The sequence below is a fragment of the Chiloscyllium punctatum genome, chromosome 5, assembly GCF_047496795.1.
Source record: "Chiloscyllium punctatum isolate Juve2018m chromosome 5, sChiPun1.3, whole genome shotgun sequence".
NCBI lineage: Eukaryota > Metazoa > Chordata > Chondrichthyes > Orectolobiformes > Hemiscylliidae > Chiloscyllium > Chiloscyllium punctatum.
Window position 1 is genome coordinate 113,244,321 of NC_092743.1, and position 14,813 is coordinate 113,259,133.

Sequence of the window (14,813 nt, forward strand, 5' to 3'; positions counted from 1 at the left end):
ATTGGCTGTTAGTTATTCACAACATTTCACAACTTATATACCTAGATTCCCAAGTCTCTTTGGACTTTCACTGTTTCTATCATTTCTTCAGTTAGAACGTATTATTGTGCATCATTTTAACTCCAAAGGAGGAGATCACATAGTTGTCTATATTGACAACTATTTGCCTCAAATGTTTTTCATATTTATTTAATTTTCTAATATCTTGATATATATGCTATGCTTCCATCTGCCATTCAGCCACTTTTCTAACCAGAGTAATAATTTGCCTTCAATTCCTTGAGATTCATCTTTAGCTACCAATCTGTGACAAAAGATTCTATCATCTGGCTTTTGGGTGTTCATATCAACCATATCCACAGACACTATTTCAGCCACCTCTTCAAAACAAAAAAAATCAAGTTAGGTACAATTTACCCTTTAAAAATCAATTCTGGCTTTCACCTGAAAGTTTTCAAGATGTTCAATAACCTTCTCCTGAATGATAAACTACAGACATTTTCTGACAACTGACTATTTCTGACAGTTAGACTATAATTTTCTGGTTTTCTTTTGTCACTTTTCTTAAATAGTGGAAAGACAAGCCAACTTTCAATCTAAAGAATGGTTGCCAAATCGATTGTACTTTGACTGCAATGTTCCTACCTATTTCTGGAGTACTCTGTGCAGTTCTGATCACCTTGTTATAGAAAACTGGAGAGATTTCAGAAAAGATTTACCTAGATGTTGCTGGGAATGGGGGATTTGAGTTATAAGAATAGGTTTGATAGGCTGGGACTTTTTTCACCGGAGTGTAGGAGGTTGAGTGGTGACCTCACAGAGGTTTATAAAGTCATAAGGGGCATAGATAAGGTTAATAGCAAAGGTCTTTTCCTTAGGGCAGTGGAGTTCAAAACTAGTGGGCATATTTTTAAGGTAGAAGGAGAAATATTTAAAAAGGTCATGAGGGGCAACTTTTTTTTGCACACAGTTATTCATGTATGCAATGACCTACCAGAGAAAGTGGTGGATGTAAGTATAATTACAAAGTTTAAAAGACATTTATATAGGTGTGATTTGGAGGGATGTGGGACAAATGCAGGCAGGTGGAACTAGTTTAGTTTGGGAACATGGTCAGAGTGGACTAGTTGGACGGAAGGATCAGTTTCCATGCTATATGACTCCATGACTTTACTCATTTTAAAATCCTAACTCAGGAGTCATTTGGTCCTTCATAGATGTCACTCTTTACTTTCATTAATTACCTTTTTTTCCTTATATTAATTTCAGTCCATCTCTGTCCCTGATTAAATATTTGTTTTCTTGGGATGTTTCATATCTTGACCTCTTCCCCGAACGCAAATATTGATACAAGGTAATTATTTGTATATTTGCCATTTCCTTATTTTCATTTTTAATATCACCACCATTAGTTCTTTCTACTAACATTTTACAAGTTTCTGTGCTCATTTGGATATCCCTTACAAATCACTATTCATTCTGCTTTTTTAAATAGTTTTTGCTTTCCATTTTGTAGCCGATTGTTGTTCTTTGCACCTTTCTCATGTACCAGATATGACCCTGCTTTTCTGTTCAATTTTTTGCTGGTTCTTTTTGTTTTTTTGTGGCCTTGCAGTCATCCACAGCTGATTTATTTTTCCAAATAAAGCTCCAGCAATGTAGGAGTTTAAATTGATTCTGGATCACATAATTTTGATTTTTGAATCCCTCCCGCTGATCTATCTTTTTACCCATTAACACATTTACTCAGTTAGCTATGGATGGTCAGTCTCACTGATTTGAAGCCTTACTTAAATCTAAAATCTTGGTAAATGGCTTTATGTTTTTTTCTTCTGTACAGTATAAATAAATATAATTACAAAGGATATATAGCAAAAAAAAACATGCTGGTGTTTATGTTCCACTTGAGTTTCCTCCCATCTTTTTCCACTTAAGTCATCCATCAAGATCAACTAGTGTCCCTCCTATGTCTATTTAGTTTTCTCTTTCATGCTTTGCTTTGAGTGAAGAAGTTTCTTCTGAATTCCCGGTTGGATTTTGAGTCAACTAACTTATTTTGATTGTTCTAGTTAAGCTCTTCCCTAACAAGGTATTGTCTTTGTTATCCCTCTGCCAAGAAGTTCCATACTTTTCACAAACATCTATTAGGTCACCCCTCAGTCTTCTTTTCTTCAAGAGAAAAGACACATAGCCTGTCATTCCTTTCCTGGTATGTGTATCTATGTATTTCTGGTATCATTCTTGTAAATCTTTTCTGGGTCCTCTCCATTGCCTCTACATCCTTTTTATATTACAGTGACCATAAGAGTGTGTAGAAGGCTAAGTGTAACCGGCAAAAGTCGATGAAGGTTTAGCACCACTTTACTTTCAATTCTATGTCTATAAAAATAAAACTCACTGCTTGGTTTGCTTTGCTTTTTGTGGCCTCGCTAACCTGCACACTTTTTAGAGTTTGCTGTACTTGTGCTCAGGAATCCCAATACTCCTCTGCTTGACCTAGGTGTCCAAATATTTCAAAGATTAAGTGACCTTCCTATTTTTCCTAACCATATGTTCTACCTCACATTTATCCATGTTTCATTTATTTCAGTTATTTCCCCATTTTGCCTTGGAATTTGTGACACTCATCATGCATCACAATACATAAATGGTCTTGCAGCGTTAGCCTCGTTAGTAAACTTAACTAAGTACTCTTTACTCAATACATATAGCGTAGTTTCTTAATGTCCCTTAGACATATTTTCAAAATAGATCTACAATTCCTGTAGTCTTTATTGTGCCACAAATTCAAACACATTAATAAATTTACAAAATGGGGAAATAACTGAAATAAAAGAAAATTAACATGGATAAACGTGAGGTAGTATACATTATTAGGAAGAAAAAGACTGTTCTAATGTAGTCAAGAAATTCTCTATCTTTCTGAAACAGGTTAAAATTTGTGTTTGGCTCTTTATGAAAGGTAAATCCTCCCATGAAACTCATGTGTCTTTATTACACACTTAACTAAATCAGCATTTATATACCTGGATATTTATTCTACCTCCCACTGTAGACTTCTTTTCTATTTCTTATTTATAACTATAAAGTCTCAAATATCTGCTTATTTCTCGTTATATCCTCTCGTACTTTCTTTTATTTATCATGAAGCACAAAAAACATATCTCCCCTCTATCATTTTCTTAGCTTTCTTGTATAATTTATAACTTCATACATGTGACTTCCGACCACCTTGTAGCAATGTCACAGTAATGACAATTTGTCACGGTCAGATAAATTTTAACTTGTATTTTCTCATTATTCCCCATAAGGTTACACACTTACTTGAATCACATATCATAACCCGATCTTCCATTCTCATATTTTATTCACTTTTTCAACCTTTTCTTTCCAGAGAATGATTGCTTCAATTTTTTAGTTTTTCCTTTATCTGCAGTGCCTGAAGCATAGTTTCACTCCCTTCACTTCTGGGATTTCTGCTCCACTTAGGATGCAGTCATGGAAACATTGCTTATTCATTTATTTCGGGTTTCCATCCAGGTTTTACCAGCAGTTTGGGAGAAAGCATAAGGAATTTGGCCTCTTAGAAATGCAAACATAACTGTCAATAGTCATTCAGATGATTTTGCTGTGTGTTTTCTATTCTATAGTAGAGAGCAAATATGTCTTAGTAGTTTTAAAATAGACAGCATTATTCTCCAATTGTAGAAAGAGTCACCAGATGATGTGAAGAGTTAATTGTTATATTTGGCAAGCCTTGTACAACAACTCCATTTGGTATCTCTATTGAAAAATTCACCAGTTGTTCAAGAAACACAAGCACTGCTATTTAAAAAGGCTTACAATTAACATTGTTCCTTATTGACTTAGTTGAAGTTTAAGATTGGAAGAGTGGAGAATCAAATGACATATGCCCTCTAGTCTAGAAACTTCTACAATAACAAATTAAAGTAAAAGTATAGCAAAACCTTAAGTGGCTAACAATTTTGAATGAAATGGGGGCAGTGCAGGTTGGTGTCAATGAAGCTGCAAAACTAGGGAGAGAGAAAACATTTGGAGGAATACACAATGTATGCACACACTGTTGTGCCAATCCTGTATCAACCACCAAGCAGAACTGCCCAAAATCATGCTTATGTGCTCCAGCAACCATAAGATGAATGAGGAGTATCAAATCTAAAATTACATCAGAGAGAAATGGTATCCCTCACTTATAACAAGTTCTGGTCTGAGGATACAAACACAGAACATGCTGGAGAAACTGAGTAGATTTTGCAGAATCTGTGGAGTGAGAAACAGAGTTAACATTTTGAGTCTGGTCTGACTCTCCTTAAGAATAATTGTTGAATTTTTCCAGCGTTTACAGTGTTCATTTCAGATTTCCACATCCGCATTTTTTTTGTTTTTATTTTTCTCTGACAACGCTTTGTTAAAGTGTCAGCTTTAACAGATTGTTAACCATTAACAGATAAAAGCAATAGTGCCACCACAACATTGAAACATTGCTACTGAAATATTGAATTAGCTATGTCAGGCTGTAATGGCTAATTCCCATTCGCTGTCACAAAGTGCAATGAAGCAAGACTCTGCTACTGAACATGTCGAGTACCAGCTACCTGTTTTAGAGAGTTTGCCTGTACTCCTGTTACTGTTTGTACTGTCGCCACGTGTCAAGACAGTTATGCCACCAATACTTGCTGTCTTCGTCACAGGGGGTTTCAAATTTCGATTTGAGCTGTCTGAATCAGTACTGCTCCACGGTCGCTGATCTGTCCACTTCACATCCAACTCTGTACTGCTCTGCCGACTACTTGATGTCTTTCCTGTTCCATCTCTATTACTCCTAAAACAAAAAAAAGGCATCATTGATACTAGTCTTGCTGCTGAATTGATTGAAATCTCATCTTTATTTGCACCATAACAAACCTAAATAGCTGCCTCTTCTTCTGTGTGTCATTGAAAACACTGATATCCTCCAGAATGTAACTGGGAAAACAAAATGTAAGAGAAATTCTGTATCAAGAACAATATAGATCTATCGAGATGTTGTTAAAAAACCCACAAAGCAAGTTTCAGTATAGACCTCAAGTGGGCACATGACACTTCATCGTAGCAAGACAGGAAAAATCAGATTTCCCCAAAAGATACCAGTGTATAAATCAGCCCTGATTTTTCTCATGTAACACTTTGTACAAAGCTGAAGGATGGGGGTACTATTAGCTGAGAGTTATCCAAAAGAGGATGATAATCTTGGCAGGACTTATACACATAACAGTAAGGACTCAGGGATTGTTGCTGAACAAAGAGACATCGGGGCGCAGGTTCATAGCTCCTTGAAAGTAGAGTTGCAGGTAGATAGGATAGTGAAGAAGGCGGTTAGTATGCTTTCCTTTATTTGGTCAGAGTATTGAGTACAGAAGTTGGGAGGTCATGCTGTGGTTGTACAGGACATTGGTTAGGCCACTTTCAGAATATTATGTGCAATTCTGGTCTCTTTCCTATCGGAAAGATGTTGTGAAACTTGAATGGGTTCAGAAAAGATTTACCAGGATTTTACCAGGATTGGAGGATTTAAGCTGTAGGGAGACAATGAACAGGCTGGGGCTGTTTTCCCTGGAGCGTCGGAGGTTGAGGGGTGACATTGTGGAGGTTTATAAAATCATGAGGGGCATGAGATAGGGTAAATAGACATGGTATTTTCCCTGGGATGGGTGAGTCCAGAACTAGAGGGCATAGGTTTAGGGTGAGATAGAAAAGATATAAAAGAGACCTAAGGGGCAAACTTTACATGCAGAGGGTGGTGTGTGTGTGTAGAATGGGCTGCCAGAGGAAGTAGTGGAAGCTGGCAAATTGCAACATTTAAAAGGCATCTGGATGGGTATATGAATAGGAAGGGTTTGGAGGGATATGGGTCGGGTGCTAGCAGGTGGGACTAGATTGGGATGGGATATCTGGTCGGCATGGACGAGTTAGACCAAAGGGTCTATTTCCATGTTGCACATCTTTATGACTCTATAACTGCCGTGCAAGTGACTGGGAAATATGGAATGACAAGAAATACATTTAGGGACAAAGCTAACAATCACACACCAGGTTATAGTCCAACAGGACAACCACCTGATGAAGAAGCAGTGCTTCGAAAGCTAGTGCCTCCAAATAAACCTGTTAGACGACAACCTGGTGTTGTGTGATTTTTAATTTTGCCCACCCCAATCCAACACTGGCTCCTCCACATCATGAGGCAGTGCAAAGAAGAATCAATCATTTCCTTGCAGTCTGAACTCAATCCCAACTTGTACAGTGGATTATTATATCACTACTCTACTCTATTCCAAGGGAGAAGAGCACACAATTAGCAGCATAGGGAATCTACTTATTAATTGAAACATTTGTTAAATAGAGTAACATACTGTCAAGGACTGGGCATGTGAAATTTACATTTTAAATTGAAAAGAAAGGAATGCGGATGCTCCTTTTGTATAATAAGCAATAGAATAAACGATGCAAACTAATGAAAACATTGTTTTTGTCTTTGTAAACTTTGCAACTCATCTAATTGAATTAACTTTTAAAAAAACTTGCTTTCACAATTCAGTATTGTCAGTGGATTTCAAGTGTTGCATTGACTCAGCACCCTGTTCTATATGTCTTAGTTATTCTTCAAAAGCAAAGTGGGAATGCTTGTCAATCGATGGCCAAGAAGAATAAGAGAAACTGAGAGGATGGGAACAGTGTTAGTATTGCAGTGCAGTTCAATCTGTTTGAGAGTCTTGGTGTCCAATGACATTTACTATCAAGGCAGGTTGATTAAGTCAGGAAATCTACTGACTATGAATCTGATTATGAACTTGTCATTGAAAGCTTTTGGGAAAATCAAAAAAAGACTTCTGCCAATGTTGAGATTCTGACTTTTTTTTCCATTCTCTTTGCATTTTCCCAACTCCCTCACCATTGTCCATGCCGTATCATGGAGGGTAAAATTCCACCCATAGTCTTGAATAACCAACCTATGTCTTAACGTTCACTATTCAAACATATTCAATTATTGCTTACCTGTTTTCCACATATAGGCTGTCCTGGGAACATGTGGACTGTAAGGAAAAATGGAACATTTCAACATATAGCTTGCTATATATTCTTGCATTCCAGAAAGTAGTTCAGTTGCACTTTGTAGTCCTTACAATCTGGTAACTTTATCTATCTGGGTAAGTATGATAATTAACTCTAGTGCACAAAAGACTGTAGGCATCTCACTCTGTTAAAGAGAGACAATTAGTCGATGACATGAGGGGCATCACCAACATTAAGGGCAAGCTAAGGAGGCAAGCCTCCATAAAGTACCACAGCCAGCATGGGGGTTGACCCCTGTAGTTGGATATATGTTGTACCACACTCCTACCATTCAGCCCACTGAGTGAACTGTCCACAGAACTCAAATTTATAAACCACATGGATTCAAATTCTTATCTCCATTAAATGTTAATTTATTTATACTATCTCATGGTAAATCACAACTTATCTCATCAACAGATTGGACAAATGGACTGGACTACTGAATCATACCAGTGAGATAGACAGTAGCTATTTGTGAGGTATCCAGTCCAAAACAACTTGGCTTTGTATAAAAGGAGTATCACAACAATGATCATTGGAAAAGGTAAAATTTACCACAAAGACCTTTCTGAACTAACATTAGGAAAAAAAGCCTATTTTTTTTCATTCTATTTGAGCCATTTTACTTAATCAGATAATGGTCATGGTTGTGTTAAAAAGCTGGTATTAAAGGTCACGATGGGTTTCAGGCAAACATAGCTGACTGCAAAGCACCCAGGATAGTGATGACCTTTATCAATATTTAGTTAGGCCTCATACATAGGGAGGGGGGTTCAAAATGTCATTGTAGTGAGAAGTCATCATAATTTTGTCACACCTCATTTTAAACCAAAAAAAATGAAAATTACTGAAATCAGTTGATCATATGGATTTTGACAATCATAAATTTTCAAACAAGGTGGCAATGGTAACAATTACGTTATAAATATTGCAACAATACAAACTGCTTAATTAAATAAAGGCTAAAATAAAAACAGAAATTGTAGGAAATTTCTGCTAATTTTAAGCAGCATCTGTGGAGAGAGAGAAACAGAGTTAATGATGCTCAAGGCCATCGATCTGAAATATGAATTCTTTCTCTCTCCAGAAATGTTACTTGAGCTACTGAGAAGCCAACATTTTCTGCTTGTTTCAGATTTTCAGATCATGCATTATTTTGCTTTCAACAAAATAAAATGTCACCCTGATTCAAAAGGTAAATTTTGCAAGGCTTGAATCCTGACATAGTACTTCACTCAGTGGGAGTGAAGATCAGAGAATTAGGATCAGTGGTCAGTATGCCTGATAGACTGTGCTCACAATTTTTCAGTCAATAAAATGAATGCCAAGAGAAACAGTAAAGAATATACTTGTCTCTGCACCACTCCACTCTATTGGGAGACTTGCCAGGCAAAATTTACTGTTACAACATAATAACCATGCCGAAGGAATTCACAAGGCAGACCAAAATATATTTCAATTTAACTACACTTCTTTCATACATTCATGATACCATTCTTAAACAGGAACAAACAGATGTCTGACTACACATGATGATGTCAATAACTTTCTTTAATCATATCGGCAACCCAGAGCTACACTGCAGAAAAGCTTTTTTGTATTTAGTGACAACAGATGACAACATGATAAAGCTCGAATAATAGGAGTAAAGGGAGGAGGAAATGTATTGGGAACATATTTAAGCTGATCTCCGCAACAGTATGAACCAAAATAATGCAGCAATTTAACTGAAGTAAAACAATTAATATTCACATCATAAAAGTTTTTACCTAGCTATATAGTTATTTAACTTTAACTGCAATGCACCATTACTACGTATTATTAGTACAACACAGTTTAGTGCTTGAGATTATGGGCATAATTGTTAATATGAAAGTTATATGGTCAAAAGTGCCCAATACTGAATCAATAAAGGTATTGAATGACTAAACCGTTCAAACCAGAACTTCTGGTTTGATTCCTGGTCTATTCAGTCAGCTGTCATTCAGAAGTGACAGTCTCAGTACCCTTGAATAAGGGAGAGGAAATCAGCCAGAATTCCTACTGCTGGTTAGACCCCTGTTATAAGATACCTGTGTGGAGGGCAAAGTCAAACTTGGATATGATAAAAACTAAAACTGCTGGAGAAACTCAACAGATCTGGCAGCACCTGTGGAGAAAGAAATAGAGGTAATGTTTCAAGTCTAATATGGATCTGTCTTCCAAAGAACAGTCAGACTGGACTCAAAACATTACCTCTGTTTCTCTTACCAGAGATGCTGCCAGAGCTGCTGAGATTCTCCAGAATATTGTGTTTCTATTTCAGATTTCTAATATCCACAGTACTTTGCTTTTATTTGGATATGATCATGTTCTTCATGATCGAGTGGCCCACGAACACCTCCTATCAATTTCACATGATGAACGAACACTTGAGCAACCTTACCGCAGTAGAGGTCAGTGCAATAAGAAGACGCTAATGCAAAATGCTGAAAAATGACTTTAATACCATATATACTCGAGTATAGGTCAATCTCATGCATAAATCAACCCCCTATTGTTGGCCAAAATATCTTGTCTTTTCCATATGTCTCGCGTGTAAGTCGACCCCAGTTCTTCAGTTACAGATCAACATTAATGAATCAGTGTGCCTGCCCGTTGTGCTCTGCTCTGGCTTTCCAGTCTGCTGGCTGTACTGCTCCATTCTGGGTCTTCCAGTCCACCAGCCATCATGCTCCACTCCAGGTTTTCAGAATTACTGTAACGGTACGACAGTACAGGGCGACTGTACTGTATAAGTCGCCCCCCTAATTTCAGATTTAAAAAACCATCTTCAAAATTCGATCTATACACGAGTATATACAGTATATTGATTAGTTATCTTTAATCTGTAAAATACTGAATCTCCCACTTTGGCAACCAAGTAACCAATAGGGTTGAGAAAGGAAAACCTTATCTAGGCTGAAAATACCAGGAATCATAACAAGATTGTGAGCAGCTGAAAATGGGAAAGGCTGGCAACTGGTTTAAGATTACGATTCTTTGCAACATTGAACAATTCAAACCTAAGATGTTTATCTTTCTTTTCTCTTCACATATTGACAGATCTGCTGCATGTGAGCAAATTCTTCCATCTTCAATTTAACTCTGTATTCTTTACTCCTTTATTTTATGACCAACTTTAGTATGTAAACTAAAAAACTGAGCAATAGAAAGTTAAGACGCATAATATGAGACAAAAAGATGGGGAATATGTGACAGAAATAAGCTCAATTTTTCTTATAAAGTAGATTTTTGTTTAAATTGAATCCCTTTGGCTAATACCCCCATTCAAAGTGCTGCATGCATTTATAATTAAATCAATTTCCCGTATTCACTAGTTTTCCATCTGTCTAACATTTGTTAAAACATTTTAGTTGATAAAGATGCATGGTGCTTACACTTGGCTAACACATTTTGACGTGATAGGTGATTTTTTTTTATTGTGACAGTATAGTGCAAATTATTTGTTTTCCATATTAGAATATCATGTCAAACTGCACTAATTTAAAACTTCATTAAAGTTGAATACAGCAAGACGACTTCTAGTCCCAACTACTTAGTAAATATTCAGTTTTTGTATAATGTGTTAAGAGTTTTGAATTTTATAACACGGAAACATGACATTTCATACAATAGAAATGTGTTTGTGACCTATTTATTTAGGATATTGACCTTATTTATGTTATCTAATTTATGACTTTAGCCTTTCTACAGCCCCGTTTACACTACAGCTGTAAATCTTAAATTAATTTGAATTTACAGCTGTTTTGTTTCAATTAAATGACACTGATTTATCTACCCTGATATGAAATCTCTCACCCTCCAACACTGGTTTAACTTCAGTCACAAGCAGAGGATCTGAATAAGTCTGATATGAACAGTCTGATTCAAATCTCTGCTGAAATTTTGTTCTGTCCAATTAACCAGCACATTCCTCAGACAGGTAATTTAGTTTAATCCTGTTCAGACACATATATTGGTTCAGGGTAGAGGTGAGTGCAAATGCTAGGGAGGCCAAATTTAGTTCAGATAAATACCATCCGAACTCAATTTGCTATCCCCGTGTAAATGGGGTACGAGGCTAACAGAGAAATTACTTACATCTTGTGCAAAAATTCTCTCTCTTACTCGTTGATATTCCTCTTCTCTCTCCTCAATTGATTTACTTCTTCTATCATCTCTAAATGGATGAATCCTATTTTGCTGCAAGATAAACATTTCCTGAAAGGATATGAAATACTGTTCGTTTACACATAAACCTATTTAAAATCCCATCCAACTGATTTGAGGTTTGAGTAGATTAGTTAAAGTACACACATTACTGCTGTCATATGTATGTATAGTAGGTTAACTGGCTGAGTGGATTAAAAATTGAATAGCTTTTGCTGCTGCGTATTATTAGGAAAAGTTTTATTCTCAAGCTTCACACAGTATTACGTACCTGATTGTCGTCTTTATCCATACTAGAATTATCTCTTTTTAAAATAAATCTTTTCTGGGACTCATCGTTTTTCTCATCTTTAATGTGCTCACAGAACCTTTGCTCTGGTCTGTTGACATATATAAACACAAAGAAATACAATCAAATCAGTTTTCTGCAAATGTGATTCATGTCATTTTACTGCACATAATTACTGATCTGCACTGGGACTTTATCAAGCTGTGATGGGCATTGAGCCTGTGACTAGTGCACAGCCTGCAGCAGGCAGGGACAAACGTTAAATTTTTCATAGATTATTGTGCTGGACGAGATGTGGTGCATTCGCATGTACAAATAAACAATGAAAGAATCTTATTACAGAAAATCATTTCTGAAAGACAATCAACATTAAGTACAGGCAATACTTACATTCTAGTATTGCTAGTTTTGTTGATTATGACAGATTTTCCAGTTTGATCTACATTGTGATCCATTCCAAAATAAGCTGCTACTCTGTGCACCAACATCCGATGATATGATGACATTGGAGGGAATTTCTTGTAGTGGTTGCTAGAAAATGGAAACCAAATAAAGTCATTATATTCCCCATGAAGGTAATGCTTTGCTTTGTGTTGTGACACGACACATAGATATACTTGAAAATAAGAGATGTTTGCTAATAATAGCAAAGGCTAGGCTGAAGCAAATCATTCAGATTGAAAAATATATGTAGTTTTGTGCCCCATATCTAAGGAAGGATGTGTTGGCCTTGGAGGGGGTCCAGAGAAGGTTAACAAGAATGATCCCTAGGATGAAGGGCTTGTCATATAAGGAGCAGTCGAGGACTCTGGGACTGTTCTCAATGGAGTTTAAAAGGATGAGGGGGGAATCTCAGTGAAACTTATAGAATACTGTGAAGCCTGGCTAGACTGGATGTGGAGAAGACACTTCCATTAGAAGGAGAGACTAGTACGCAAAGGCACAGCCTCAGAGTGAAGCATGCCCTTTAGAACTAAGATGAGGCATTTCTTCAGCCATGAAATAGTAAATCTGCGAACTCATTGAAACAGAAGGCTCTGGAGGCCTGGTCATTGAGTATATTTAAGACAGAAATACATTGGTTCTTGATGATCTTGAGGAGAATGGGATTGAGAAGCATATCAGCCATGATCAAATGGCAGAGAGACTCAATGGGCTGAATGGCCTAATTCTGCTCCTAATTCATATGGTCTTATAAGACACAGTCAAAGAAGCAAAGCAGCTGGGTGAACAGTGTAATATGGAGTAGACCCACTGAACAAAATGGAAGTTGACAGTTTTCACATAACTTCCAACCTCCTGCACAACCTTTGTAAAACAACTCCCTCAACAAAATAATTGAGGACATGCAGGAAAGGCTCAGCAGAAATCCACTCCTGTTATTTTTACTGTAATAGCCATTTTATATGTGAGCAAATATTCATACTTTGCTTTTTAAAAATATTTGCAGATCTCTAAGCAATGAAGCTCTCTGGTTTAATACAGTTAAACTCTTCGGACTGGGAGGAGAATGAAAAAGAACATGAGAATGAGATTTATCCATAAAACCTTACAGATTCTATGAAATGTCTGTTAAGGTTTTGAGAAAGCCATTGTATGCACATCTTCCCATTCAGTAAACTCAAAGGGAATTGCTGTGCAGCATGATACTGGTAAATTTGACAAATTGGAGCCAGCCAATTCTTTGAACATCTTGCTTCAGAACAGGTTGAATAATGTCAACGCTGGAAAAGCTCATGAGCTCCAATCCCAGGCATCTGAAAGAGAATCCGACCTTTGGTAGAAAACATTAGTCAGAACATGTGTTATGGTATTGGAACCCCGAATCTGACAGTTCAAGTGCACAGTGACAAATTATGTAAGCAAATTCAATAACACACCTGTCAGTTAGAAGTTCAGGAGGAATTGTGAAGCAACTGGATCATTGTGACATCCAAACATGTTGAATAATGGCCTTGAGTGAGACTGATCTGCTACCATCATCTGATTTGAACTGAACTTTAATTCACACTTTACTGTTTACTCTTAATAACTATGTACTGTCCACTCTGCTGTAAATAAATTATTATCAAACAAAATATTGGATGAACCTATTACCAAATCTTCAGATGCTGTAGCAGAATAAGACTCAGGACATCTCAATGATATTAACACGACAACATTTTTAAACGAATAGATGGGGTCCAGTACTGAGGTGAAAAGAAGTCCAACATATCTTTGAAGCTCTAAAGATCATCCTCACTGTACCATATTCATTAGCCAATACTCCAAAGCTGTTTATTGCTATCCATGGGCAGGTTGTGTCCTATGAGAAGTGAGAGCACAGGAGTATGCAAATTCACCTTAAAAGTGATTGATATGGGGGCATAAGGAACAGCAGGTAACCAAAGGAAAAGATTAACCTGCAATTTCTTAGGTTTAACAGGTTTGACCATTGAAGGCAGAGAAATTAGATTGGTATCCCAGCCCAGGTCATAATTTTCCTATGCCAAGTGAAAAGACTAACAGAATGGTACAGTAATATATTAGAGGGGGTTTCTGACATCTTTCTGCTGCTCCATCCTGTTTACTCAATGATGGGGAAAACTGGTAGCTGTGCTAACCATCAAGAATTTAACTGAGAGAAAGTGAGGACTGCAGATGCTGGAGATCAGAGCTTAAAAATGTGTTGCTGGAAAAGCGCAGCAGGTCAGGCAGCATCCCAAGGAGAAGGGCTTATGCCCGAAACGTTGATTCTCCTTCTCCTTGGATGCTGCCTGACCTGCTGCGCTTTTCCAGCAACACATTTTTAAGAATTTAACTGAGTCAATCAAAGGGCCTCTTCCAGCATTTGTCCAATGGGGGAACCTACCCATTACCTGCTGAGACCACCTGGTGAAACTCAGGCACCTCCTAGCGGTCTCTAGGGTGGTTTCTATTAGGGCATTCTATCCCTACAGAGGGGCTGCCACTCTCTACCTTCAGTGACCACCTCATGCCATGCATATTCACTGTGATCTGCCTGTCTGGCTCTGGCTTCCCCAGACACTGCTTACTACTTTTCATGAGCTTGTGACCTTTCATTTGCCCTTTCATCTGGTAATTGCCTGCCCCTGGTCACCCCCACCCAGTCAGACCTCTGATCCTTCTCGACCCCCACCACACACCCTGTAATTGGCCAACAGCTGTAGGCAGTCTGCATCTTCAGTAATGGGACACTGTACAGACAGAGAAATCCACC

At 37.4% G+C, this 14,813-nt stretch overlaps 1 protein-coding gene across 22 annotated transcripts in view; it reads right to left on the reverse strand.

The window, feature by feature from the left end:
* Positions 1-14,813, reverse strand: part of LOC140477357 (cAMP-regulated phosphoprotein 21-like) — a 448,868-nt gene that overhangs the window by 65,018 nt on the left and 369,037 nt on the right. For 17 of the 22 annotated variants that reach the window (XM_072571088.1, XM_072571084.1, XM_072571087.1 and 14 more), the window contains 6 exons: positions 11,984-12,124; positions 11,576-11,684; positions 11,236-11,355; positions 7,054-7,091; positions 4,927-4,986; positions 4,614-4,843 (listed from right to left, as the gene is read on the reverse strand). In XM_072571088.1, coding sequence (XP_072427189.1) covers positions 4,614-4,843; positions 4,927-4,986; positions 7,054-7,091; positions 11,236-11,355; positions 11,576-11,684; positions 11,984-12,124 — 698 coding nt within the window. The remainder of the gene's footprint in view (positions 1-4,613; positions 4,844-4,926; positions 4,987-7,053; positions 7,092-11,235; positions 11,356-11,575; positions 11,685-11,983; positions 12,125-14,813) is intronic. The other 5 variants (XM_072571100.1, XM_072571099.1, XM_072571098.1 and 2 more) reach the window with 5 other exon arrangements.